Source organism: Mobula hypostoma, chromosome 22, assembly GCF_963921235.1.
Source record: "Mobula hypostoma chromosome 22, sMobHyp1.1, whole genome shotgun sequence".
NCBI lineage: Eukaryota > Metazoa > Chordata > Chondrichthyes > Myliobatiformes > Myliobatidae > Mobula > Mobula hypostoma.
Window position 1 is genome coordinate 53,224,266 of NC_086118.1, and position 26,715 is coordinate 53,250,980.

At 42.1% G+C, this 26,715-nt stretch overlaps 1 protein-coding gene across 1 annotated transcript in view; it reads right to left on the reverse strand.

Annotated features, from left to right (window-relative positions):
* Positions 1 to 8,358: 8,358 nt before the first annotated feature.
* The window catches only part of nol11 (nucleolar protein 11), a 43,423-nt gene continuing 25,066 nt past the window's right edge, over positions 8,359 to 26,715 (reverse strand). Inside the window, exons 13-18 of the mRNA XM_063030612.1 lie at positions 20,406 to 20,531; positions 16,385 to 16,651; positions 15,133 to 15,211; positions 13,134 to 13,226; positions 9,852 to 9,959; positions 8,359 to 8,569 (exon numbers count right to left, since the gene is read on the reverse strand). Of these exons, the coding sequence (XP_062886682.1) occupies positions 8,459 to 8,569; positions 9,852 to 9,959; positions 13,134 to 13,226; positions 15,133 to 15,211; positions 16,385 to 16,651; positions 20,406 to 20,531 (784 nt within the window). The 3' untranslated portion in view covers positions 8,359 to 8,458. The remainder of the gene's footprint in view (positions 8,570 to 9,851; positions 9,960 to 13,133; positions 13,227 to 15,132; positions 15,212 to 16,384; positions 16,652 to 20,405; positions 20,532 to 26,715) is intronic.

Sequence of the window (26,715 nt, forward strand, 5' to 3'; positions counted from 1 at the left end):
CGGTGATTCCATTTTTGTTACATTTATTGATACATTCCGTCCACGTTTCTTTTCACTGAACAATAATCAGCACAGGTCGCCTGCGATCTCGACACCGAAATTTGAACAAAGAGTCCACAATTTCATCACTCGGATCTGCAGAAATGTCGAGGTCTTCTGACAATAACGAACTTTCTTCCTCATGTCGGCTCCGCAGCCGCTGAACTGAACCTCTAATTTTTTAGATTCTTTAAGTTTACAAATATATGGAACATCTTAAAGTGCTAGAATAATTAAAACGGTGGTAATAACTGTGTTAAAATGCCGCATTTCTGGATAAGCCATTGAAATTGTTCAAAATTGCCGTGTACAATTTGAAGACTGCCCCCTACCCGTTTCGTAATAAATAGCAACATAATTTACGACGATCGCAGCAATTGAAGGCAAGCTTACCTATGAAAATCTATGTAAATATCTGTGATTATATTAAACAGTGGTTTGTAAAGTGAGTTTGATGCACCGTGTTCTTATCTATAATTTAAAAACAAGAGGATTAGACAGCATCTCTGACTACTGACGGGCAGTTTGCACATAAACTATATTATCGGTGACCAATCGGCAATCAATGAAGCAAAAACAAATTTTAGTGATGTTTGGCAGCATAACTACCATCGGACAGGAGATACTGTAGCCTGAAGGAGCTATGTATTACGTGTTGCGCGTTTATAATGGTAATTAATCCCATTCGTGGGGATGTGGTAAAAGCGAAAGGAAAAAGTTACGTATTCTTGCTTATTTCGCGCAATTTGTGGCTTGGAACCGGCGGCGGTTATATATTTGCTGACCGCTGAGATAACACTCGATAATGCTAAAAAAGAGATCGAGATACGGAATTCGACTCTTTGGGAAAATAGTTTAATTCGAACTGAGGGTGCGTCATGCAAGTAACACAACCCCGTGGTGGTCGCAGGTCAGCGGAGATGGTTTTGATTTTGGATTAGTTTTTACCGCTCAACCGGCAGGTTCAAGAACAACTACTTCATTTCAACCATTTGGTTCTTGAACTAACCGGTGAAACCCTGGTCTCTACAGTTCAGCAACAGGTTAATCACTTCGCACTAAAATGGACCTTTTTAACATTCTAATAGCGTTCTTCCTCGTGAAGTTGTGTATAATTTCTGAATGCTGTTTATTTGATGCCTCATTGCACCTCAGAATTGGGTTTATTGTTACTGACACGTTGTCAAATTTATTGTTTTGTGCCAGCAGTACAGTTCAAGACATTACAAATGACTGTTACAATTAAAAATTACATAAACAGTGCAAACGAGGAATAGTGAGGTAGTGTTCACGGGATAATGGACTGTTCAGACATCTGATAGTGGAGAGAAAGAAGCTCTTCCTAAAACACTGAGTGTGCACCTTCAGCCTCTTGTACCTCTTCCACGATGGTAGTAATGAGAAGAGGGTAAGGCCCAGGTGGTGAGGGTTCTTAACGCCACCTTTTTTTGAGGCATAGGGATGTGGCATCGAGGGTGATGGAGAGATGTGTCCAATGTGTTCCTCATGTTATTGTGTGTGGCTTCATCCATCTGTGCATTGACCCCAGGTGTAAACCCCAGGCCCCTTCTCTCCTCAGAATTATGAAGAATATTTTGCCTCAGAATATCCTTTTTAGTAAAACTGTTTTGCTCCAACTATCCCTCATTAAAAACTTGGCCAGAAGGACACTGTTGATCATAAGATCAATTAATCATTGGTGGGCACAGACATATCAAAATCCTGCTGGAAAAGGAGATGGATCCAGGGTGGTGGTTTTTTGAGCAGACTGTCAAAGGCATCTGGCAGAATACTTCAATTCATTTCAGAAAGTTCAAGCACAAGTTCAAATTCTAGTTTCCCTCTCTTTTTGCAATAGACTACTTAATGTAATTCTCTTTTTATATAAACTTATTGTCATTTAGTTTTTACTATGTATTGAAATGGGGTATATGGGGTGTCAGGGAGGGGTAGCACCTCTGGTGGGGGAACATGTCGCGTCCTTTTCAGGGCGGTTAGTCCACCTTTGGTCCCCACCTGGCACTCAGCTCTCACCTGTGGCTCCCCGTAGCTGTTTGCATGCGACAGCAGCGACACCCCAGGCAAAGGCTTCGACAAGCCGGCTAAACCAGGTGAGGGTAGCCGACGGGTCTCAAACCCTCGGTGTGATAGGGAGTTGTCTATCCCAGCATGTGAAGACAGACTCCGGCGGATTGAGCGGACGAGACCAATGGAAGGTCCAAGGGTCAAGAAGGCGGTCTGTGCAAGCATCGTGGAACGTGTGGAGCACGACAAGACACAGAAGACGTCCTGGTCATCCGCTGCGCCTAGTCCCATCTCCAGCCGTCTAGACTCTGTCTTGCCACCGGATCCAGATGGGAATTGGGAAGAGAGAGTGAGGCTGACGCGCTATCATTATGGTGTTGAGGTCCTCATCGACGTCAGCGATGGACGAACAACAACAACGTGTATTGAAATGTACCGCTGCAGCAAAACAAACTTCATGACATCTGCCAGTGATATTAAATCTGATTCTGAAGTTTAATTGTCACTCAAGCATGCATGAGTACAGCTAAATGAAACTGTGTTCCTCCAGGGGCCAAGGTGCAAAACACAATGCTAACAGTCATACACAGCACAAGGCAGATAGATATAAGATAGCAGAAAACAGTCATACAAAAAATATAATATATCCCAAGTCCCTGCACGTCATGTTCTGTAGATTGGTAGTACGTTGATGTGGTCAGAACAAGCCCACAGCAGTTGCAGTTTGTCTTCCTCTGAGCGAACACTGGAGACAACACCAATGGGAAGGGTCAAGCCCCCAACCCAGCAGTACCGGACAAATTGACAAAACCAAAGCACAAATATGTCACCATATATGACCCTGAGATTCATTTTCTTGCACTTATGGGAAAATAATTTATGAAAAACTATACATAACAAAGACTGACAAACAACCAAAGTGTAAAAGAAGATAAATCATGCAAATAATCAAAAACTGAATAAATAATACTGAGAACACGAGTTGCAGAGTCCCTGAAAGTGAGGCTATAGGTTGTGGCGCAAACACGAGGAAATCTGCAGATGCTGGAAATTCAAGGAACACACACAAAAAATGCTGGTGAATGCAGCAGGCCAGGCAGCATCTATAGGAAGAGGTACAGTCGATGTTTCCAGTCCTTCGTCAGGACTAACTGAAGGAAGAGCTAGTAAGAGATTTGAAAGTGGGAGGGGGAGGGGGAGATCCAAAAATGATAGGAGAAGACAGGAGGGGGAGGGATGGAGCCAAGAGCTGGACAGGTGATTGGCAAAAGGGATATGAGAGGATCATGGGACGGGAGGCCCAGGGTGAAAGAAAGGGGGAGGGGGGAAGCCCAGAGGATGGGCAAGCAGTACAGTGAGAGGGACAGAGGGAAAAAAAGGAGAGAGAGAGAGAAAAAAAAACGGCTGGGGTACGAAGGGAAGGTGGAGCATTAACAGAAGTTAGAGAAGTCAATGTTCATGCCATTGGGTTGGAGGCTACCCAGACAGTATATAAGGTGTTGTTCCTCCAACCTGAGTGTGGCTTCATCTTGACAGTTGAGGAGGCCGTGGATAGACATATCAGAATGGGAATGGGACGTGGAATTAAAATGTGTGGCCACTGGGAGATCCTGCTTTCTCTGGCGGACAGACTGTAGGTATTCAGCAAAATGGTCTCCCAGCCTGTGTCAGGTCTCGCCCATATATAGAAGGCCGCTTTGGGACCACTGGAGTTGAAGTGAATGAAGTTATCCACACTGGTTCAGGAGACTGATGGTTGAAGGGTAACAACGGTTCCAAAACCTGGTGGTGTGGGACCCAAGGTTCCTGTAACCCCTGCCTGATGGTAGTGGTGAAAAGAGAACATGGCCTGAATGATGGGGGTTCTTGATGATTTGCTTGGTGACAAGAAGACCTTCTTTATCTGTTAGTTCGCCAGGTTTGGAATATTGGGTCCACTGCATGCTGCCCTCATGTTAAATGTATTGGAAATTCAAATATTACTTACCTTCTTTGTGAAGGATTCTCCCCCTCCACCATCAGATTTCAGAACAGTCCATGAACCTATTCTTTACATTTGCAATATTTATTTTGTAGTTTATAGAGTTTTTTTTTGCATTGTACTGTTGCAAAAGAACCAATTTCATATCATTTAATTCAGTGACAATGACCTCTTTCTAGTCATCTCTCATCTTCATTCACTCTAAAAAGAAAAGCCCTAGCTCGCTCAATCTTCTGATATTGTCAGGACAGTCTGCAGTGAGAGGCAAGGGGTATTCATTGCCATTCATTCTGAACAGCTGACGAACACAGAACTCTGGTGTGTGGGCTTTCCCACAAGGACACACAACAAGTATCAACCACTGATGTCAAAATCACCAAAGCAGTTAAAGATACTTTCTGATCTAAAACTCACTGGTGTTTCCAAAAAAGATGTTGTCCATGACCAAGTGTCATGTCATCATGCAGCTCAGAAAATGCTCCTTGAACAGTGTGCCCACATCAGTGATCATAGAACATTAAGGCACAGTACAGGCCCCTTGGCCCACAATGCTGTGCTAACCCTCTAATCTACTCCCAACCAATCTAACCCTTTCCTCCTACATAGCCCTCCATTTTTCGTTCATCGTTGTGCACACGCAAGTCTCTCAAATGTATCTGCCTCTACCACTACCCCAGGCAGGGTGTTCCACACACCAACCACTCTCTGTGTAACAAACCAATCTGTGACATGCACCCTACACTTTCCTCCAGTCACCTTGAAAGAATGCCCTCTGGTATTTGCCATTGCCACCCTGGGCGGGGGAGGCACTGTTGTCCACTTTATGTAGGCCTCTTTCTAGTCATCTCTCATCTTCATTCACTCTAAAAAGAAAAGCCCTAGCTCGCTCAATCTTTCTTCCTAAGACACGTTTTCTTATCCAGGCAGCATCCTGGTAAATCTCCTCTGCACCCTCTCTAAAATTTCCACCTCCTTCCTATGATGAGGTGACCAGATCCGAACACAATACTCCAAGAGTGGTCTAACCAGGGTTTTATAGAGCAGCAACTTTAATTCAGGTACTTATCTATATTAATCTCATACTCCAGAAGTGGGTCCTATGCTTTTTCAGTCCAACTGACTTCCTGCCTCCACCACAGGGCATTCAGAATTCAACCACCCTGCAGGCACAAAACATTCTTCAGATCCTCTCCCAAATCTCTTTATCCTTACCACTTTCTTATGTTCTCAGGCACTGTGCAGGAGTAAAATCTCCCCAACCAGGTAGAAAGTAAAATTCGGAATGGAGGTGAACATTGTGGCCACGTCAGTTCTTTGACAGAAGCATTGGAATTGGTTTATTATTGTCACACGTATTGAGGCACAGTGGGAAAACTTTGTTTTGAATGCCATACAAATGATTTCATATCACTGCGAGGGAGAATAACAGAATGCAGAGTATAGAGCTAGTTACAGAGAAAGTATAGTGCAGGCAATCTACAAGGTGCAACATGACAGCAAGGTAGATTGAGGTCCAGAGTTCAACAGTGTGATAACAGTGAGATAGAATTTGTCCTTGAGCCTGCTGTACGTGCATTTGGGGTTTTGCACCTCCTGTCTGATGGGAGAAGGGAGGAGTATGTCATATCCTCCTCTTTCCCCTTTAGCTGTCAAAATTTTACTTTCAATCATTATCCAATTCTTATTATTTCCTTTTGAAGATGAAGTATTTATTCATTTACAGTACTTGCATTTAGATAATGATTGATATAATGTTGGGAATGAGGCCAGGATGGAAATTAACAGGGACTGAATGGTATTTGGAAAGAAACCGTGAGGTGAGAAAGGGTGAAGGTAGATGATTGGTTCTTCTTTCTGAAATCTACATGAAATAATTACTTCAGGTTGAAAATTGAATCTGCTTCAGTTTTCTAATTGGTAGGACTGGTAGCATGATTGAATCTTACCAAAGGGGTTAGACCAACACTATCATAGCGCCAGTGACCCAGGTTCAATTCCTGTTACTGTCTGTAAGGAGTTTGTATGTTCTTGTAACCATGTGGGTTTTCAGGTGCTCTGGCTTCCTCCCATATTCCAAAGACATAGTTAGACCTCAAGACCATAAGCCATAAGAGCAGAGTTAGGCTATTTGGTCCATCCAGTCTGCTCCACCACGTCATCACAGCTCTCTCAGCCGCAGCCTCCTGCGTTCTCCCCCGTATCCTTTCATGCCCTGACCAATCAAGAATCTATCACTCTCTGCCTTAAATATACAAACAGACTTGGCCTCCACAGCCACCTGTGGCACAGAATTCCAGATTCTCACCATTCTCTGGCTAGATTCTTCCTCATCTGAGCTTTAAAAGGTCACATTGGTGTAACTGGGTGAGGTGGGCTTGTTGGGCCAGAAGGGCTTGTTACCATGTTACTGTAAATGAATACTAATGGACTTATATTCCAGGGTTGGCGCGTGGCTAAGTGGTTAAGGCGTCGGTCTAGTGATCTGAAGGTCGCTATTTCGAGCCTCAGCTGAGGCAGTGTGTTGTGTCCTTGAGCAAGGCACTTAACCACACATTGCTCTGCGACGTGCCAAGCTGTATCGGCCCTAGTGCCCTTCCCTTGGACATCGGTGGCGTGGAGAGGGGAGACTTGTAGCATGGGCAACTGCCGGTCTTCCTTACAACCTTGCCCAGGCCTGCCAAAGCACAAATCCATGGTCTCACAAGACTAATGGATGCCTATTCTATTTTATATTCCAGTGAGGCTACCATCATTAGAGGTGCAGTGGGATTAATCACATATAAAGGTTACTGCAAAATTTAGACTGGTTGCTCAAATGTAGTACAGAATAATACAGGCCTTGATTCATTTCTTTATCATCATGGAGGCCACCTGCTGTATGTCGATTGTTTTCCCTTAACAGGCCATGAGATTAGCCTCAGTGACCTCTCGTGTGAGGCAATTGCTTTGAGACTGATCAACAATTTTAGGCCAATGCTATTTCAAGCAAAATACACTGGTTGTGGACTTTTGGAGTGAAGCAAGAACAGACAACTGTCAGGAGCAAAATAGTTTACTATCAGCTGCAGCAAATTTGAATTGGAAAATTTTGGCTTAAACGTTTGCTGTTGAATAAAATTCCAAGTCCTGTAGTTGATGTCACGTAAGTAGAATTTGTCATTGTTCACTGTGTGTAAACATATCCTATGAATAGCTTGGGGCAGAGTCTGGAGTTCAATTCCGACACCGTCTGTAAGGAGTTTGTACACCCTCTCCATGATTGTATTAGTTTCCTCCAAGTGCTTCAGTTTCCTCCCATAGTCCACAGGTTAATTGGTCATTGTAAGTTGTCCTGTGATTAGGCCAGGATTAAACAGGAGTGTTGTTGGACGGTGTGGCTCTTTGGCTGGAAGCGCCCATTCTGCATTGTATCTCCACATACAGAGGACTTCACGTCCCGGAGAGAATATAGTGTAAGTGTTGGGACTAACAGAAACATATAGTAGTTCCGGATGAGTGATTGACAGCAATCTGCAAGAGGGTCAAGGTGGACACAATGGAAAGTGACAATTGTGGTCACACTGCGTTTGCAAAGGCTGCCTTCGTGCAGTAAATTGGAAACCAAAGACTGGCAGCTTCTGTATTGTAATGAAAGACACAGACAGGATCCATGTTTGGCCTTGGTGCACACAAGACAAATGCCTCTCATACTTCAGTTGAAACCCATAATAAGATGCATTGTAGATGCAACAGATATCAGCAAGTCTTAAAGCTTTTACTTTATTCATAATTGGGAACCTGGACTGTTTGGAGATGGGAGACACACCTCCAGCCTGTGTCATTCCTCTTTGTTGGATCAGTGGTGTGGGTTTGGTTCAGTCTGAGGCTGAGATTCAGAAATCAGGTCCCATGTTCTCATAAACCTGAGAGTGTGCTGGACTGATAATGTCTCTCTTGGGCAGGCCTTGAGATCCAGTATTCCTCCTCAAGAAAGGCTCTCAAATTCCACTTCTGTAGAACAACCAGAGTGTCATTCCAAACACCCTAGGTAACATTCCTCCTTCAGAAACCACTGTAAACAGCTCAAAACGGCACTTGACTAATTGATATTTATGGGATCTTGTTGGTAAGAAAATCAGTCACTACACTACATAACTACTTTAGAAATATCTCAGAGCAGATACGTAGTATGCAATGAGGTACTGCATACATACTATTCTTTACATATCCATGGTCCTATTTGCCAATTACAGAATGAGACCCAGACATTGAAGTGATGATAATATCTGGCAACAATTCAATGAATGACAGAAACAGGAATACACAAAGTAAAATTTTAATTCCAGAAGTAGTAGAACATAAGAAAATTTATATTTTCACACACCATAAATACAACTCAAAACAAGTACATTACAGTTATTTGAAAAAGATTAATTAACAAATTTTGATCACTTCAATAGAATATAGTCCATCATCCTGCGGTTTCACTTTCTGTAGTTTCTGTAGGCTTTCCTCGATCTTGTTCAGCTCAGAGTAAAACCTCACCTGTCGTACAGGGAAGTTAAATAATGTCAGAAATTATTAGTACCCAGTGAGTCCTGGTGTGCAGCATGTATAAGCATTCTTACATTGGGGCATCTGAACAAAATGTACCTTATGCTGACAGTTCTAAACATTTCTGCCCATTGCAACAATATGGGACTTCCCTCAATTTCTGAGACAAAACCAGCACTGAAACAGTTCACATTGCAAATATCGAGAGATGATTCTGCATCCAAAGCCATCTGTCCAGCTTAACATTTTCCCCAACTTCCTTACGTCAACAATTTTCCACAAATACAAATTATGTTGGGTTAAGGAATTCCCATGGAATTCTTGAAGACAAGTGGACTGAAAGGGACCAGAATTCAGTCTATATGGAGTTTCAGAACAGTATTTTTATTCTGTTCCACCAAGGCACTCAAGGAAGAGATAAAGGTCTGTGAAATGAAGGGAGTCCAATGGCAAAGGGGATGGAGAGGACAGACTGGAGTGGAGCAAAAGAATTTCTTCAGCATGAAAGACATAGTAAGTGGTGTTTCGTATGGTGTTGGGGACTCTAATCTAAAAATAATCTGGATGTATCCATAGGAGGGAATATAAATGCATTGAGACATGCAAAGATACTTATTAAAAAGTTCACTACAGAGTTACAGTAATAGTACAAATACACAAGTCGGGAGAAACATCACAATTAATCTCTGGTTTATCTCCAGAGATGGATTTAAAAAAAAATCTGTACAAGGTCTGCTGAGTGTTGTGTAAAGCTTTGGCCACCCAACGATAGAAAACTATTAAAGAACGGCACTGAGTGGACAAATCTGATAAAACCAGTGATGAGATTTTGCAGAAGGTGGAAGGAGAGGCGATCGGTGGAGTTATTAAAGTAACGATTAATAATTTGTTCCCACCTGGTCAACAAACCACATATTAAGATTAAGAAAGGTTAAAAACATTAACAACATGGGAGACTCATCCTTAGCTGCTGTTGAGTTCAGTATTCTTTGAAAAATGAATTGGAAAGTTGTTTGACAATGGTGTGAACAGTAAAGCACGAGATGTGTTTCAAAGAATTGGAAAAATAAGGGTGGTAAATCAAGTAAAAAAAGATACTGGGACACCAGGCCTTGGTTCCCAGGATTCAAATTTAATATTCCAACCCAATGGCTACATTCCAAAAGACAAAAAAAGGACTACTTATAACTCTACAGTGAAGCACTCAGGCTGATCTCAAAATAAAATAATGACCCGAAGAGATAACGTGACGTCAATACACACTTAACCTTACCTGATAAGCGATGAAGCTGTTAAAGTTTTTAAGCAGCTCGTGTGCCTCTGATGTCATCACCAGTAATGTAAAGTGAGCATCCAGTAGCAGATTTAACCAGTCCAAGACCTGAAACGATTGTCCATAAGTGAACTGTTCACCACTACAAACTGCTTATAATTCCCAACTATCATCTTACCAAGCTTTCTCAGACAAAATTACATTCCAAACAGTCAGCTTCTCGGGCAGCCAATGTAATTGTTTTTTATTTCATATTTCTAGCACCTGCAGGTTTGATTTGTCTTTTGATGAGGATGCTTAGAACTGTATTAAATGTTATTTCACAGCTTGGACAACAATTAAACAGTCTGGCCATTTTTTGGCAAAAAAAGATGCAAGAGACATTTAAAATGAGAGTCTGAGACAGGATGAAGCAAATATCCAGTCCTAACTCAGGAGGTGAAGAACCAGCAGGTCAATAAAAGGCTGCAGTAAACAGATGAGAGAAGTTCAGAAAACTTTCTTGCACCCAATAAATGACAGTGGGCCGGAAGCCATTGTCTGAAAGGCTGTTGAGGGCAGAAGTGTTATACACATTAATAATAGGTGTACACATCTATATGTTAGCACATATGTAGTCATTTATTACTACATACAAATTATATAGACATGCATTAGGAAGTAATTAATCAACAGCATTAAGATTTGAACTGGAAAATAGAACAAACCCTACAGATATAACAGACAGAATGTCTTCCTCCTTATTCATCTTTCCCTTAAATACACCAAGGATATTCCATCTCAAACACTCCATGCACTGGTTTATATTCCAATCATGTAATCAGAGAGCTATAGCATAAAACAGGCCCTTTGAACTATCTAGTCCATGCCAAACTGTAGTTCTGCCTAGTCCCATGTGACACCAAAAATTTGCAGACAGCAAAAATAATTGAGAACACTTCCCACCCTGCAAACTGCCTTTTGGGCTCTTAAAACAATCACACAATCTTATAAGTTTCTTCCCCCAAGCAGTTAATCTGATAAACCATTCTAATTAGACCACTCCATACCCCTCCCATCTATATACTTATTCAAACTTCTCAAACTAACTGTGGCTTAAAGCATTTTATTGTTGATGCTAAATGCACGATTAAATTGAGGTTACAGATATCCCTCCTTCCGACGAGAACAACCAGTAGACTGAGATGTCTACAGGTTTTAGTTTTTCAAGTTTTCAATGGCAGAGAGAAAATTATTTTACACTTTATTCAGTAATGGTAACCAATAAACTTCAGAGATGTCACAAATACCCAACTGGCACATGACATCTGTCAATATTATACACATCTTGCCTGTGACTGACATCAAACCCACAGCAATGTGGTTACTTCAAACACCTGGTCTGGGGAGGGACTCATTTTGACAATTTGAAACTGAATGCCCTCAAAACTGTGGAGATACATATCGACTTCAGGGGAAGTGAGTTTCCTCTACACTCACTCGTTGACAACTCTATGGTTAGCATTCAGCTTTCTGGGCATCATCACTTTGCAGGACCTTGTGGGAGAAACACATCTCCTTCACTCACAAAAAAGGCTCGGCAGAGGATGCATTTCTTGCGGCAGTTGCCTGCTGCCATTACAGAAAGCATCCTCACGTCAGCCATTACTGTATGGTTTGGTGCAGCATCCTCTCAGTATACAAACATTACAGCAGACTTTGGCTGCAGTCTACCATCATTGCTGGACTTGTACATGTCGAGGACAAAGAAGTGGACAATAAAAAAAATCATTGTGAATTGCCTTTTCCAAAAGATCCCTCTGGAAAGCACTATAGGGCTATTAAAACAAAAACTTCACGCCATCTTAAAAGTTTCTTCCCCCAGGCAGTTAGTCTGATCAACCTTTCTAGTCAGCCCCTCCACCCCCTCTATAACCCGTTATTGCACTGCACTGTAAACACTTTAAACCACTTAATACATGCTAATATTTATGCACATTTAATTTCATTTCTGTAATTTAACATCTAACTTTATTTTTTATATAATTGTCAAATGTTGTTCTTTGTTACACGTTGCCAACACAACACAGCAAATTTCTAATACACGTAAATGGACCTGGCAAATAAAGCTGATCGCCGATCCTCATTATAAACAGCTATTAGGGACAGACAGTAGGTGCTGGCACTGCAATTAACACTCAATGTAAAGAATTCAAGGTGTTTAGGTGGTTATTGGTTTAAAAAAAATGCCATAGTTTAAGGCTACATCCACACTACGCCAGATAATTTTGAAAATGAGTAAAAACGACAAGCATACACACTAAGTGTTTTCAAAGTATCTCCGTCCACACTAACACGGATATTTGGGCGAATCTCCTCTACTGGGCACGCGCAGGACACACAGAAAACAAGCAAAGAGGAAATGGTACACTTAGTGCGCGTTTATCCAGTTACAGAGTAGAAAAACTTAAAAGGAATTGCTCTTGGCTCTTGAGCAGGAGGACTTAAAACTAAAAAAATCAAATACTGGAGCGTATGGAGGCAACTGACAGGGAGTTCATGGACAGTATGACTTGGCTGACAACGAACATTGAAAAACTGACCAACTCTGTTGCATTAATAAAGCACCTTGTTAAATGTATAAAACATGTCTGCATCAGTGTTATCTTGTATTTCCATACAATGTTACATTAGGCTGTTACACATCTATTGTCAGAGAAGTACTTGCATAAATAGGTAAACCACCTTCATACAAGCAAGGACAGAAAACAGGGCAAAGTGAGTATACTTATTTATTCAGTAAGCTATGAGTCAAAGTATTTGGTGAGTACACTTCTAACTATTCTGGCTTCAGTCTCGTTGCCGTCTCTTCTGAAATTGTTAGGTTCTGCAAAGCGCAGAATCAAATATTGCTGTGATGATCGTACGCTCTAATATCAATTGTTTGGCGACAATAAACTAGTAATAATAATAATAAGAAAATAATGAAATGTCGTGCTGCCGCCATCTGTTCCGGCACGCCATGACAGCGGTTTTAAAAAGCTCCGGTTACCCCATACGCACTGCAACGGATATTAGGCGTTTTCAGATTTATTCAGTCTGGAGACCGCTTCTGAAAATCTCCGTTTTCAGGGGATGAAAACACTGTTTTAGTGTGGACAAAGAGTCAAAACGAAGAGAAAAGGCTTCATTTTCAAAATTATCCGGCGTAGTGTGGACGTAGCCTCAGTCACACAAAGCAGAATTACCACTCACTGATTTAAACGCAGAATATGGAATAGACTGAAAGGTTTTTTTGTGTACCTGAGCAGTTGAGGGGATCCTCTCTCCTGGAAGTATGGTGTCAAACGTTTGGCATTGCTTCATGTACAGGTACTGCAGGTACTCAAGAAACAACTAGGGAGAGGGATGAGAACACCAGTATGAGAACATTGACTGTGATGGATTATCTACTTATGAGTAGTGAAAACCAGATCACAGCATGAAGTGGTGCTATAACAGCTATGCCCACAGGAGTTTCAAGTCTTCAGTGCTCATAGTTATAACATTGGAAACATGGAACATTACAGCATAGCACAGCCCTTTAACCTACCCTAAGATCAATCTAACTCATCACTCCTGCACAGCCCTCTAATTTTCTTTCATCCATGTGCTCATCTCTCAAGTGTCTCTAAAGTATCTGAATCGACAACCACCTCTGGCAGCACTGTTTATTTCTCTTCATAGATGCCGCCTGACCTGCTCTGCTAAGTTCTTCCAGCATCTTCTGTGTGTTACAAAACATCATTGCTTTCAGTTTCAAGGTTTCAAGGGAAATAGCATTCAGCAAAGGCTAACCTTGTTAACAAAAATTGTCACCATCTGCAATACCCCATTATAACCGACAGATAACTGAAGACAATTATCACAAGACTGAGGATGTCAAATTTGGCACCAAGCTCAAGGTCCACCAAGTAGCAGTAATCTCCAACGTTCTGTGTTTTTGAGGTTTAGACCATTCAGAGCAGACATTTTAAATTCTCCTGAAATAACCACAAACACTCAACCCTGACACCATCACAAAGTATTTCTTGGACAGGAAAATAAAGCAATAGATATGCTCTCAAAATCTCCTTGAAAGAATGGAGAAGCCCGAGCAGCTTGAGGCTCAACAAGGGGAGCATCGAGAGTGAAGGGAACATGCAGCCCACTTGTCAGTCTGCAGAAACTGCAAGGGCTTCATCAGCCAACCTGGAACTCTCAAAACCGGACAATAAGTTAGTCCCTATGGGATGGATTGAAAGGAGAAAGAAATGTTTTATGAAAAAGCTGCGTCCAAAAGCCTGAGAGCAGTAAACATAAAGGAGGGGGGCTTGCTGTTCTGGTTAACAACAGATGGTGCAATTCTGGTCATATTACGATCAAGGAATGTGTTTGTAGCCCGGATATTGAACTGTTTGCTGTTAGACTCCGGCCATATTCCACCAAAATGCAACACTGGGCATCATGGGAAGTCATTCCTGCCTGTGGCCATCAAACTTTGCAGCTCCTCCCGTGGAGGGTCAGACACCCTGAGCCAATAGGCTGGTCCTGGACTTATTTCCATCTGGCATAGTTTGCATATTGTTGTTTTTTATAGTTTGTGGTTTGTATTGCTATATTTATGCTCTATTCTTGGTTGGTGCAGCTGTAACGAAACCCGATTTCCCTCGGGATCAATGAAGTATGTCTATCTATCTAGCCTTAAATCAGTAAAGAAATTACTCCACTGGTAACTACTCCCTGCAACCCTCCCAAGTTATAGGCATCAAGGCCATTTCTGTGCCACACAATTCTAGAAACAAAAGACGGTGGAAGAAGCTGAGAAAGAGAAGGGCCTGAACAAGATATTGGTATAACTGAAAAAAAAATTATGTATGATATATAAAGGGGGAATGTACAAACTCGTTATAGCTAGTAGTGGAATTGAACTCGGGTCACTGACTCTAACTAATTGTGTTAATGTGCCACCCTCTTTTCAAAGAAAGGCTTCGAAAATATGTCCACAAGTCATGAAGAGCATGCATATGTTTCCTTCCCAGTTACTTACTGCTCAGAAACAAACTTTACCAGTGGACACTGAATGCCAGACATTCTTCCTGCACTCTATGGTCAGTGTAATAAATTTAAATTTTCAGTGACTGAGTTCTCAGGGTCAGCCTACAACTTTGGCATTGACACACAGAAGTGAGGCTATTAGGCTTCCCTTGATCTGCTGAGGTTGGCAAAATAACAGTTACTTATGAGTTAACTTCTACACATAGCATTTAAAGACTGCACTTACTATCACTTGAGCAACAGAGAGATCTTTGAGGGGAGGCAAAAGGAAAGCTTCACTGTATGAAGACAGCAGAATTTCATTCCTGTGAGCTGCAGTCAAGGAAAACTTTGTACAAATATCCAGCTAACATTTTAAAATGACTCATTACACAGGCAAGCACACACAAATGAACGACTTCCAGGTCTCTTCAAGTCAAAAAGGCGGCTCATATCTAACTTCAAATTTATAATGGTGGGGGGGAGGGGGAGAGGAGGAGCTCATTGAAAAGTCCCAGAAATCGAAAGGTCTGGATACAGTACACGTGGAGAGGATGTTTCCAACAGTGGAAGAGCTTAGTACCAGAGGGCATAGCCTTGGAATACAAGGTCCCCTCAGAACAGAGATGAGGAGGAATTTCTTTAGTTAGAGGGTGGTGACCTGTGGAATTTATTGCTACAGGTGGCTATGGAGGTCAGTTCATTGGGTATCTTTTAAGTGGAGTTTGATAGGTTCTTAATTAGCAGGTGTGTCAAAGGTTACAGGGAGAAGGCAGGAGAATGGGGTTGAATGAGAAAATAAACCAGCCATGATGGAATGGCGGGAAGACTCAATGAACCAAATTGCTTAATTGTGCTCCTAATGTCTTATTTCAGTCCGGGAACGCATGTGGAAATGCAGCATCATGGTGCAGTTTAACAGGGAACTGTTCACCTTGTGGTTTCCTACTCTATGCCCTGGTTAAGACAGAATGAAACCGTATCTTTGTTTGGAAGCAACCAAATAATTCAAGGTTGTAACATCTCCTCCAGCATTTAATAATCGAGAATTTGGAATTATTTTCTCCCCTTTGTTAGGATTAATTAGAGGAGAATCGAGGAACCTCCAAATAAAAGATCAATTATCAGCCAAATTTTTCCACCGGAGTTGTTACTCACTGTTTCAATTTTCAGAATTATAAAACAAGATACAGGAGCAGAATCACACCATTCTGCCCATTGAACCTTCTCTGCAAACTAAGGTTTTACACAATAACAACCGAAAAGTTACAACACAGCATAAAACTTGCACATTGGTTGTTTGACAGTCTTTGTGTGTAGTTTTTCCACTGATTCTATTGTATTTCTTTGTTCTTCAGTGAATGCCTGCAAGAAAATCTCTGGGAAATATATGGTGACATATGTGTTCTTTGATAATAAATTTACTGTGAACTCTTTAAGCTGAGTAGCAAGGAAACTTAATTTTCCATTATCTCAATTGGACACACTGGGAAGGATACAATAAAGCTGCCTTTTTAAGACCAACAGGACACACTGAATCTGTTGCAGACTTCCAAGAATCTTTGACATATTCCTCTGCTGGAACATTGCTGTTGTCCTCATGTGTTGGAACATTACCGCTGTCATCTTTGGTTAAAATTGAATTGAAGCCATTTTCTACTATTTCCATATTCTCCTCAGGCTTTGAGGAACTCTGATCTACTTCCATGTATGAAGCTGCATTGTGAGAGTCCACAATGACCTCCTCCAGATCCGTTTCACTGGCACTGGGGAAGAATTACAGGTGTTGAGGCTTCAGTGATCTTTGAATACAAGTACTTTTAACAAGGAAGTAAGAAACAGTTGAAATAACAAATACTTTTTTGGAAGTTGATAATGCACGTATCCTGGACACACCCTGATCTGAGCACGTGGCCTGAAGCAAAGGCTGAAGAATGTTGGCCACTAATATGAACCGTACCTGACTCATTGTGTTAGAAACATAAGCAAAAACACAATAAAAACTATCTATAACAGCAATCAAACAGACAGAACACAGACCCATGTTTTACAAGTTGATGGCACAGCAAGTTTTATATTTGGTATCAATTGTATGATCACAATCAGCTAACCAGCTCAGCTGCATTACCGATTTGACCACATAACTACATGGGGATGCCAAATAAATGGACGCAGAAGCAGTTATGCACGGATCCAATGTTCCAAAAGTTATTAAATCTGCTTTTACTTTATCTATCAAGTTATAAGTAAACTGGTTTATTATTTTCACCTGTTCTGAGGTGCAGTCAAAAAACTTGTCTTGTCTACAGATTTTATCAAAACAAAGCACTGAGGCAGTACAAGGTAAAAGCAATAACAGAATGCAGGAAGTGTTCCAGTTACAGAGTTAGTGTAAATAGACAATCAGGTGTAAGGCCGTAATGAGGGAGACTGCAAGCACATGAGTCCATCTTATTATACTTGGGATTAATCGTTCATGCTCTATAAGCAGTAGGATAATGGACGTCAATGAGCCTGACGGTACGTGCTTTCAGACCGATCCTACCCCACTGTTGTAAGAGTATTGAACGGTCTTCTACTATGATAAGGTAGATTCTTGATCTCACCATTTACCTCATTATGGCCCTGCACCGTATTTTCTACCTGTACTTTCTCAAGTTTTCACTTGCAGCAAACTTTGCTCTTTTGTAAACTACCTAAATGCAAGTTGAAGTTAAAAGTGATGAAATACTATTCAAAGCATGCCAATTGTTGAGTCCAAGTTAAGTTTATATGCCCTCATTATGACCATATACCCCTGCTCCTCATGTCCAAATGCCTTTTGAATGTTCTAATTATATCTGCCTATCTCCTCTCCTGGCAGCTCATTCCATATAACCACGACCTCAAATCTTCTTTAAATCTACCCTCCCCAACCCTCACTCGACGTCAAGAACATTGACAAGAATTGGGGTCCTGAGTATTTGTGTATTTAGCCTTCTCTTTAAACTCACTGAATTCACTGGGATGTTTATTATACTGAAGTTCAGTTCATTGTAATTCAAGCTTACGAAGCAACACTTCTCCAAAACCAAGATGCACAACACAGTACATACAACTCACACACAAAGTAACATTAACACAAATAAATTAATAAATAATAAAGTGCAATTACGACACAAGTTAAAAAGTAAACAGTATAACACTACTGAAGCTTCATATGTGATGAGACCTTGGTGGTGGCAGAGTTTAATAGCCATATATAATGGGTAAAAAATGTGAAATAATTGTATGTTTCGGTATTCATAACAGTCAATAATCTGTAAACTCTGCTCATCTGACACCAAAGTTGCAAGACAGCTAGATTATTGGATTTTTACTGTGTACACTATTTCCCATGCAAATTGTGCTCATTACCTTCAGGCCACTAGTCTTATAGACTTCCCTAACATGGGAAAAAGACTTATCATAACCTCAAATCTCTAAATTCACCCCTCAGTCCGCTATGTTCAGAAAAAATAATCCAATCCATCTGATCTCTCCTTGTAACTAAATCCCTCTATTCCAGGCAACATCTTAGTGAGCCCCTTCTGCATTCTTTCTAACGATACCACAACCTTCCTGTAGAGTGGCAACCACAATTGTACACAACAGCTAAAATGCAGCCGAAAACTACATGGCATCACAACTCGTGCTCAATTCCTCTGCCTATAGAGCTACCTACCTGTGGCTCCATTTTCAGGGAACCATGGATTTCTGTCCCAAGGTACCTCTGTACATCAACACTAAGGTCCTTGACATTTATTCTATAGTCCTGATATGACCCGATGTCCCCAAATACATTACCTCCTTCCTTTTCTCCATGACTGGGACAGAGTGGATCTGCAGCCTGAGTTAACGAACAACACAGCGCCAGACTGAACGGAACTAAATTGGACACCCCACTTGGAATAGGGTTCCCCTTGTCCTCACCTACCACCCCACCAGCCTCCGGGTCCAACATATAATTCTCTGTAACTTCCGCCACCTCCAACGAGATCCCACCACTAAGCACATCTTTCCCACCCCCCCTCTGCTTTCCACAGGGATCGCTCCCTACGCAACTCCCTTGTCCATTCGTCCCCCCCATCCCTCCCCACCGATCTCCCTCCTGGCACTTATCCTTGTAAGCGGAACAAGTGCTACACATGCCCTTACACTTCCTCCCTTACCACCATTCAGGGCCCCAGACAGTCCTTCCAGGTGAGGCGACACTTCACCTGTGAGTCGGCTGGGGTGATATTACTGCGTCCCATACTCCCGATGCAGCCTTCTATATATTAGCGAGACCCGATGCGGACTGGGAGATCATTTCGCTGAACACCTACGCTCTGTCCCCCAGAGAAAGCAGGATCTCCCAGTGGCCACACATTTTAATTCCACGCCCCATTCCCATTCTGATATGTCTATCCACGGCCTCCTCCACTGGAAAGATGAAGCCACACTCAGGTTGGAGGAACAAAACCTTGTAGTCCGTCTGGGTAGCCTCCAACCTGATGGCATGAACATTGACTTCTCCAACTTCCATTAATGCCCTACCTCTCCCTCGTACCCCATCTGTTATTCATTTTTATACACCCATTCTTTTTCTCCCTCTGTCCCCCTCACTATACCCCTTGCCCATCCTCTGGGCTTTCCCCCCTCCCACTTTTCTTTCTCCCTAGGCCTCCTGTCCCATGATCCTCTCATAATCCTTTTGCCAACCAACTGTCCCCTCCCCCTCTCAAATCTCTTACTAGATCTTCTTTCAGTTAGTCCTGACGAAGGGTCTCAGCCCAAAACGTCGACTGTACCTCTTCCTAGAGATGCTGCCTGGCCTGCTGCGTTTACCAGCAACTTTTGTGTGTGTTGGTTGGATATACCTGTACTCTTTTGATGACTTTGGGGGTTAAGTGTTTTATATTCTGTGTTATTTCCCCATTTGCATGGTTTTTTCTGTGCATGGGGGGGGTGATGATTTTTCTTTGAATGGGTTCCTTGGTTTTTGTTTGGCGGCTGTCTGTAGGAAGATGAATCTCAGGGTTGTATACTGCATACAAACTATGATAATTAATGGACCATTCAAAGATTCTAAATTCACTGTCCTCTCCTATCATAGTCCTCCTTCTTCAGCCCTTTATATTTTGCCACTATCACATTCCAGCTTCTCAGTTCATCACCGCTCCCCACCCATCTTCCCCCCTCACCTGGTCATTACCTGCCAGTTTGCCCTCTTTCCCCTCCCCTCACATTCTTGTTCTGGCTTCTTCCTCAGTCCGGGTGAAGGGTCTCAGCCTGAAATGCCAAACGCCATTTCTATCCATAGATGCTGTCTGACCCGCTGAGTTGCTCAACCATTTTCTGTGTCACCTTACCTTTGCCTGATTTAAATTCCATCTGCCACAGCCGTGCTCATTTTTTTCCAGTTGACCCATCTCTGTAACCTTCTTTGATATCTATGACTCCACCAGTCTTCTAGTTTAAAAACTTACATTCCCCAAGACTGCTTAACTTAATACTTACTTGAGGAAAAACTTCAAACAGGCACATACCACAGCCTCTGGGATATCAGGGAAGTGCTTTAGGCATAGCTGCAGGAGGTAATAGTCTGCTTTATTCATGGCGACTGCTATCAAATCCGGACATAAGCTGAAAAAGAATCATCAGTTTCAAATCCATAACTTCTCACGAGACATCTTCACTCTCAAGGCGAGTTTTCAAAGTTCAAAGTGAATTTTATCTAAATATATACACGTCACCATACACAACCCTGAGATTCATTTTCTTGTGGGCATACTCAATAAACCTAAAGAATAATAACCATAACAGAATCAGTGAAACAGCACCCAACAGGGCATTCAACCAGTGTGCAGAAGACAACAAACTGTTTAAATACAAAAAGAAATAATAATAATAATAAAACATAAATAGAGAACATGAGATGAAGAATCCTTGAAAGTTGGTTGTGGAAACATTTCAATGATGTGGCAAGTGAAGTTGAGTGAAATTATTCCCTTTGGTTGAAGAGCCTGATGGCTGATGGCTCATGGCTCCTGAACCTTGTGGGTGAGAGACCTGAGGCTCCTGTAGCCGCGAGATGAGAGCATGTCCTGGGTGGTGGGTGCCCCTGATGACAGATGCAGCTTTCCTGCGACAGAGTTCCATGTGGATGTGCTCAATGATTGGAAGAGTTTTACTTGTGATGGACTGGGCTGTATCTACGACTTATTGTAGGATTTTCCATACCAGGCTGTAATGCAGCCAGCCAGTATACTCTACACTGCACATCGATAGAAGTTTGCTGAATCTCCGCAAACTCAAAGACTGGTTGTTCATACCCCTAATAAATTAAAGTACCAAGGTTTCCTTTTTGTTTCCCTCCCCCTCTCATTGTACCATTTAAATGGCTGTGGTGTGCTCTACGTGCCTGATGTTGGAGAACTGGGAGACTCAGAGTCTCCCGGGGAATTACATCTGCATGAAGTGCATCCGGCTGCAGCTTCTTGAAGACCGTGTTAGGGATCTGGAGCAGCAACTGGATGACCTTCGGCTTGTACGGAAGAGCGAGGATATAATTGATCAAAGTTACAGGGAAGCAGTCACTCTGAAGTTGCAGGAGGCGAGTAGCTGGGTGACTGTCAGGAGAAATGGAAATAGGCAGTTTGAGCAGAGCACACCTGTGGCCACTCCCCTCAAAAACAAGTATACCGCTTTGGATACCTTTGTGGGGTATGACTACCTGGGAGAATGCCATGGCGACTAGGTTACAGGCACTGAGCAAGCATCTGTGGTGCAGAAAGGAAAGAGAGAAGAAGGGAGTTATAGTGACAGGGAATTTGATAGTGAGGGGAACAGACAAGAGATTCTGTGGATGTGAATGGGACACCTGGATGGTACACTGCCTCCCAGGTGCCAGGGTCAGGGATGTCTCGGCTGTCTTGGTACATAATGGTACCAATGACATAGGAAGGAAAAGCAATGAGGTCCTGAAAAGAGAATTTAGAGGGCGAGGGAGAAAGCTGAGAAGCAGGACATCCCAGGCAGTAATTTCTGGATTGTTACCTGTGCCACACGCCAGTGAGGGTAGAAACAGGATGATTTGACAGATAAATGCATGGCTGAGAAGCTGGTGCAGGGGCAGGGGTTCAGGTTCTTGGATAATTGAGATCGCTTCTGGGGGAGGTATGACCTGTCCAGAAGTGATAGGTTGCACCTGAACCTGAGGGGGACCAATATTCTGGCGGGCAGGTTTATTAAAGCTGTTGGGGAGGGTTTAAACTAACTTGGCAGGGAGGTGGGAACCAGAGTGAAAGGACTCAGGAAAGGATGGATGGTAAAAAAGTAAAGATAGCGTGCAGTCAGACTGTCAGGAAGGGCAGGCAGGTGATGGTGATGATACAGGCTGAGTATCAAATCATTTGGGATGTAGAGTCAGAAAGGACAGCAAATACAGTACTCAAGGTGTTTTATCTAAATGCACATCGTATAAGAAATAAGGTGGATGATCCTGTTGCAATATTACCGATTACCAGGTGTGATGATGTGGCCATCACTGAATCATGGCTGAAGGATGGCTGTAGTTGGGAACTGAATGTCCAAGGTTACATGTTATATCGGAGGGATAGGAAGGTAGGCAGAGCAGGTGGTGTGGCTCTGCTGGTAAAGAATGGCATCAAATCAGTAGAAAGGTGTGATATAGGATCAAAAGATGTTGAATCCTTGTGGGTTGAGTTAAGAAACTGCAAGAGTAAAAGGACATTGATGGCAGTTATATACAGGCCTCCCAACAGTGGCTGGGAGGTGGACCACAGGTTACAAGAAATAGAAAAGGGTAATGTTATGGTAGTCATGGGAGATTTTAACATGCAGATCGATTGGGAAAATCAGGTTGGTAATGGATCTCAAGAGAGTGAGTTTGTTGAATGCCTAAGAGATAGCTTTTTAAAGCAGTTTGTCGTTGAGCCTACTAGGGGATCAGCTATCAACACACATCAAAGTTGCTGGTGAACGCAGCAGGCCAGGCAGCATCTCTCGGAAGAGGTACAGTCGACATTTCAGGGTCTCGGCCTGAAACGTCGACTGTACCTCTTCCTAGAGATGCTGCCTGGCCTGCTGCGTTCACCAGCAACTTTGATGTGTGTTGCTTGAATTTCCAGCATCTGCAGAATTCCTGTTGTTAGGGGATCAGCTATATTAGATTGGGTGTTATGTAATGAACCAGAGGCAATTAGGGAGCTTAAGGTAAAAGAACCCTTAGGAGTCAGTGATCACAATATGATTCAGTTCAACTTGAAATCTGACAGGGAGAAAGTAAAGTCTGATATAGCAGTATTTTGGTGGAGCAAGGGAAATTACAGTGGTACAAGAGAGGAGATGGCCAAAGTAAATTGGAAGGAGCTGCTGGCAGGGATGTCAGCAGAGCAGCAATGGCATGCGATTCTGGGAAAAATGAGGAAGGTGCAGGACATGCGTATTCCAAAAATGAAGATATACTCAAATGGTAAAATAGTACAACCGTGGCTGACAAGAGAAGTCAAAGCTATAGTAAAAGCAAAAGAAAAGGCATACGACAAAGCAAAAATTAGTGGGAAGATTAGAGGATTAGAGGATTGGGAAGTTTAGAAACCTACAGAGAGCAACTAATAAAAAAATCATTAGAAGGGAAAAAATGAAATATGAAATTAAGCTAGCAAATAATACAAAGTGGACCGTAAAAGTTTTTTCAAGTATGTTAAAAATAAAAGAGAAATGAGAGTAGATATAGGACTGCTAGAAAATGAGGCAGGAGAAATAATAAAGGGGGACAAGGTGATGGCTGATGAACTAAATGAGTATTTTGCATCAGTCTTCATTGTGGAAGACACTAACAGTATGTCTTATGTTGTAGTGTGTGAAGGAAGAGAAGTGGGTGCAGTTACTGTTACAGGAGAGAAAGTGCTCAAAAAGCTGAAAGACCGAAAGGTACATAAGTCACCCGGACCAGAGGAACTGCACCCTAGGGTTCTGAAAGAGGTAGCGTTAGAGATCGTGGTGGCATTAGAAATGATCTTTTAAAAATCATTGGACTCTGGGATGGTGCCAGAGGACTGGAAAATAGCAAATGTTACTCCACTCTTTAAGAAAGGAGGAAGGTAGCAGAAAGGAAATAATAGACTAGTTAGCCTGACCTCAGTGGTTGGGAAGACGTTGGAGTCAGTTGTTAAGGATGAGGTGATAGAGTACTTGGTGACACAGGACAAGATAGTACAAAGTCAGCATGGCTTCCTTCAGGGAAAATCCTGCCTGACAAACCTGTTCGAATTCTTTCAGGATATTACAAGTAGGATAGATAAAGGAGATGCAGTGGATGTTGTGAATTTGGACTTTCAGAAGGCCTTTGACAAGGTGCCACGCATGAGGCTGCTTACTAGGTTAACAGCCCATGGTATTACAGGAAAGTTACTGACATGGTTAGAGCACTGGCTGATTGGTAGAAGGCAGCGAGTGGGAATAAAAGGATTCTTTTTTGGTTGGCTGCCAGTGACTAGTGGTGTTCTGTAGGAGTCGGTGTTGGGACCACTTCTTTTTATGCTGTATGTAAATGATTTAGATGATGGAATATTTGGCTTTGTTGCCAAGTTTGATATGAAGATTGGTGGAGGGGCAGGTCATGTTGAGGAAACAGGTAGGCTGCAGAAGAACTTAGACAGATTAGGAGAATAGGCAAGAGAGTGGCAAATGAAATACGATGTTGGAAAATGCAAGGTCACGCACTTTGGTAGTAGAAATAAATGTGGAGACTATTTTCTAAATAGGCAGAAGATCCAGAAATCTGAGACGCAGAGGGACTTGGGAGTCCTTGTGCAGAACTCCTGAAGGTTAACTTGAGTCAGTGGTGAGAAAGGCAAATGCAATGTTAGCATTCATTTCAAGAGGTTTAGAATACAAGAGCAAGGATGTGATGCTGAGGCTTTATAAGGCACTGGTGAGGCCTCACCTTGAGTACTGTGAACAGTTTTGGGCCCCTCATCTTAGAAAAGATGTGCTGGTATCGGAGAGAGTCCAGAGGAGGTTCACAAGGATGATTCCAGGAATGAAAGGGTTATCATACGAGGAACATTTGATGGCTCTGGGTCTGTACTCACTGGAATTCAAAAGGATGAGGAGGGAATCTCATTGATTCCTAGACAGAGTAGATGGGGAAAGGATGTTTCCCATGGTGGGAAAGTCTAGGACAAGAGGGCACAGCCTCAGGGTAGAGGGGCACCCTTTTAAAACAGATGCAAAGAAATTTTGTAAGCCAAAGGGTGGTGAATTTGTGGCCACAGGCAGCTGTGGAGGCCAGGTCGTTAGGCATATTCAAGGCAGAGATTGATAGGTTGTTGATTGGACATGGCATGAAAGGTTACGGGGAGAAGACCGGGAAGTGGAGTTGAGGAGGAGATGAAAAGGATCAGCCATGATTGAATGGCGGAGCAGACTTGATGGGCCAGCTGGCCTAATTCTGCTCCTATGTCTAATGGTCTTTAGCAAAGCTCTACTAAAATAGTACGCAGCATATACTTTACATGTTGATGAATTAGTTTAGTCTGAAAAATAAATTGGCAGTTAAGGCTTTTCTTTAGGATAATCATTTCACAACCAAATAGAACAAGTATTGCTAATTGGAAATGATCAGAGTGACAATTTTATTTTAAAATGAAGATATACAGTACACATAACAGCTGTCCTGCTGATAGGTTTCAGCCCGAAACTTCGACTGTACTTTTTTCCATAGTTGCTACCTGGCCTGCTGAGTTCCTCCAGCATTTTGTGTGCATTGCTCGATATACAGTTGATACTACTTTGTAGGAGAAGGCAGATTTCAAGAAACAGAAGAATCAGAAAACAATGCAAGTTACGATGAGGAATGTGCTTCCTAAAAGCTTGGTGGAAACTGACTCAGTTTCATAGGGGAAATGATTCGGTGCTGTACAAGGACTTGGAGATAGGGGATTAATTTAATTGCTCTTTCAGAGGTTTTACCACTTCTGGCCTACTCATTAGAGTTGTAGATCAATCTGATAACTGCCCCTTAAATCGAGAATCAGGACAGAGCAGATTTTCTAATATCACATGACTTATTTGCATAGTTTGTCTTCTTTTGCACATTGGATGTTTGTTCAACGTTTTTGATGTATGGTTTTTCATAGATTCTATTCTATTTCTTCACCATTTATTCCTATAAGTACCTGCAAGAAAATGAATCTCAAGGTGGTACATGGTAACATAGGCACTTTGAACTTTTCTTATCCTTCACATATTAGCTTCATGCAAGTTCGTAATATTCATGTAATGCCGTGAAAGAACATTTTACACCAGAATATACCTTTTAAATTTGAGAAAACCTTTAAGGCAGCAACTATTTGAGGGCTCCCTTCGACAGGTTATAGTGTCGCTAAACAGCTATCCTCTTCACAACACTATCATGAGATAATCTTTCAAACCAAACATCTGCAGCTTGAGATCACAAACGACAGCTGTGACATGACTTTATTGGTGCAACAGATTGACGTCAATGTGAGCAACACCCTACAGAGAAATGCAGTGCTGAGAACAAAAAGTCAGATGCTGTCTGTGGGGAGAGAAGCAGATGTTTTGGTTTGTTCACCTGCTATCTGAACATGATTAAACTAAATGGCAACTTCAATCCACAAAGATCCTGCATAACCCAACAAATACTCCACCCTGGTAACATTTTGATTATATAATTATTACAAAAAATTAATTACATATCCAGCAATGCAGGAGTGATTGACAAGGGTGTGAGAGCTGATAAACAAATCCTTATTTGGAGAAACAGTGCGAAACAGAC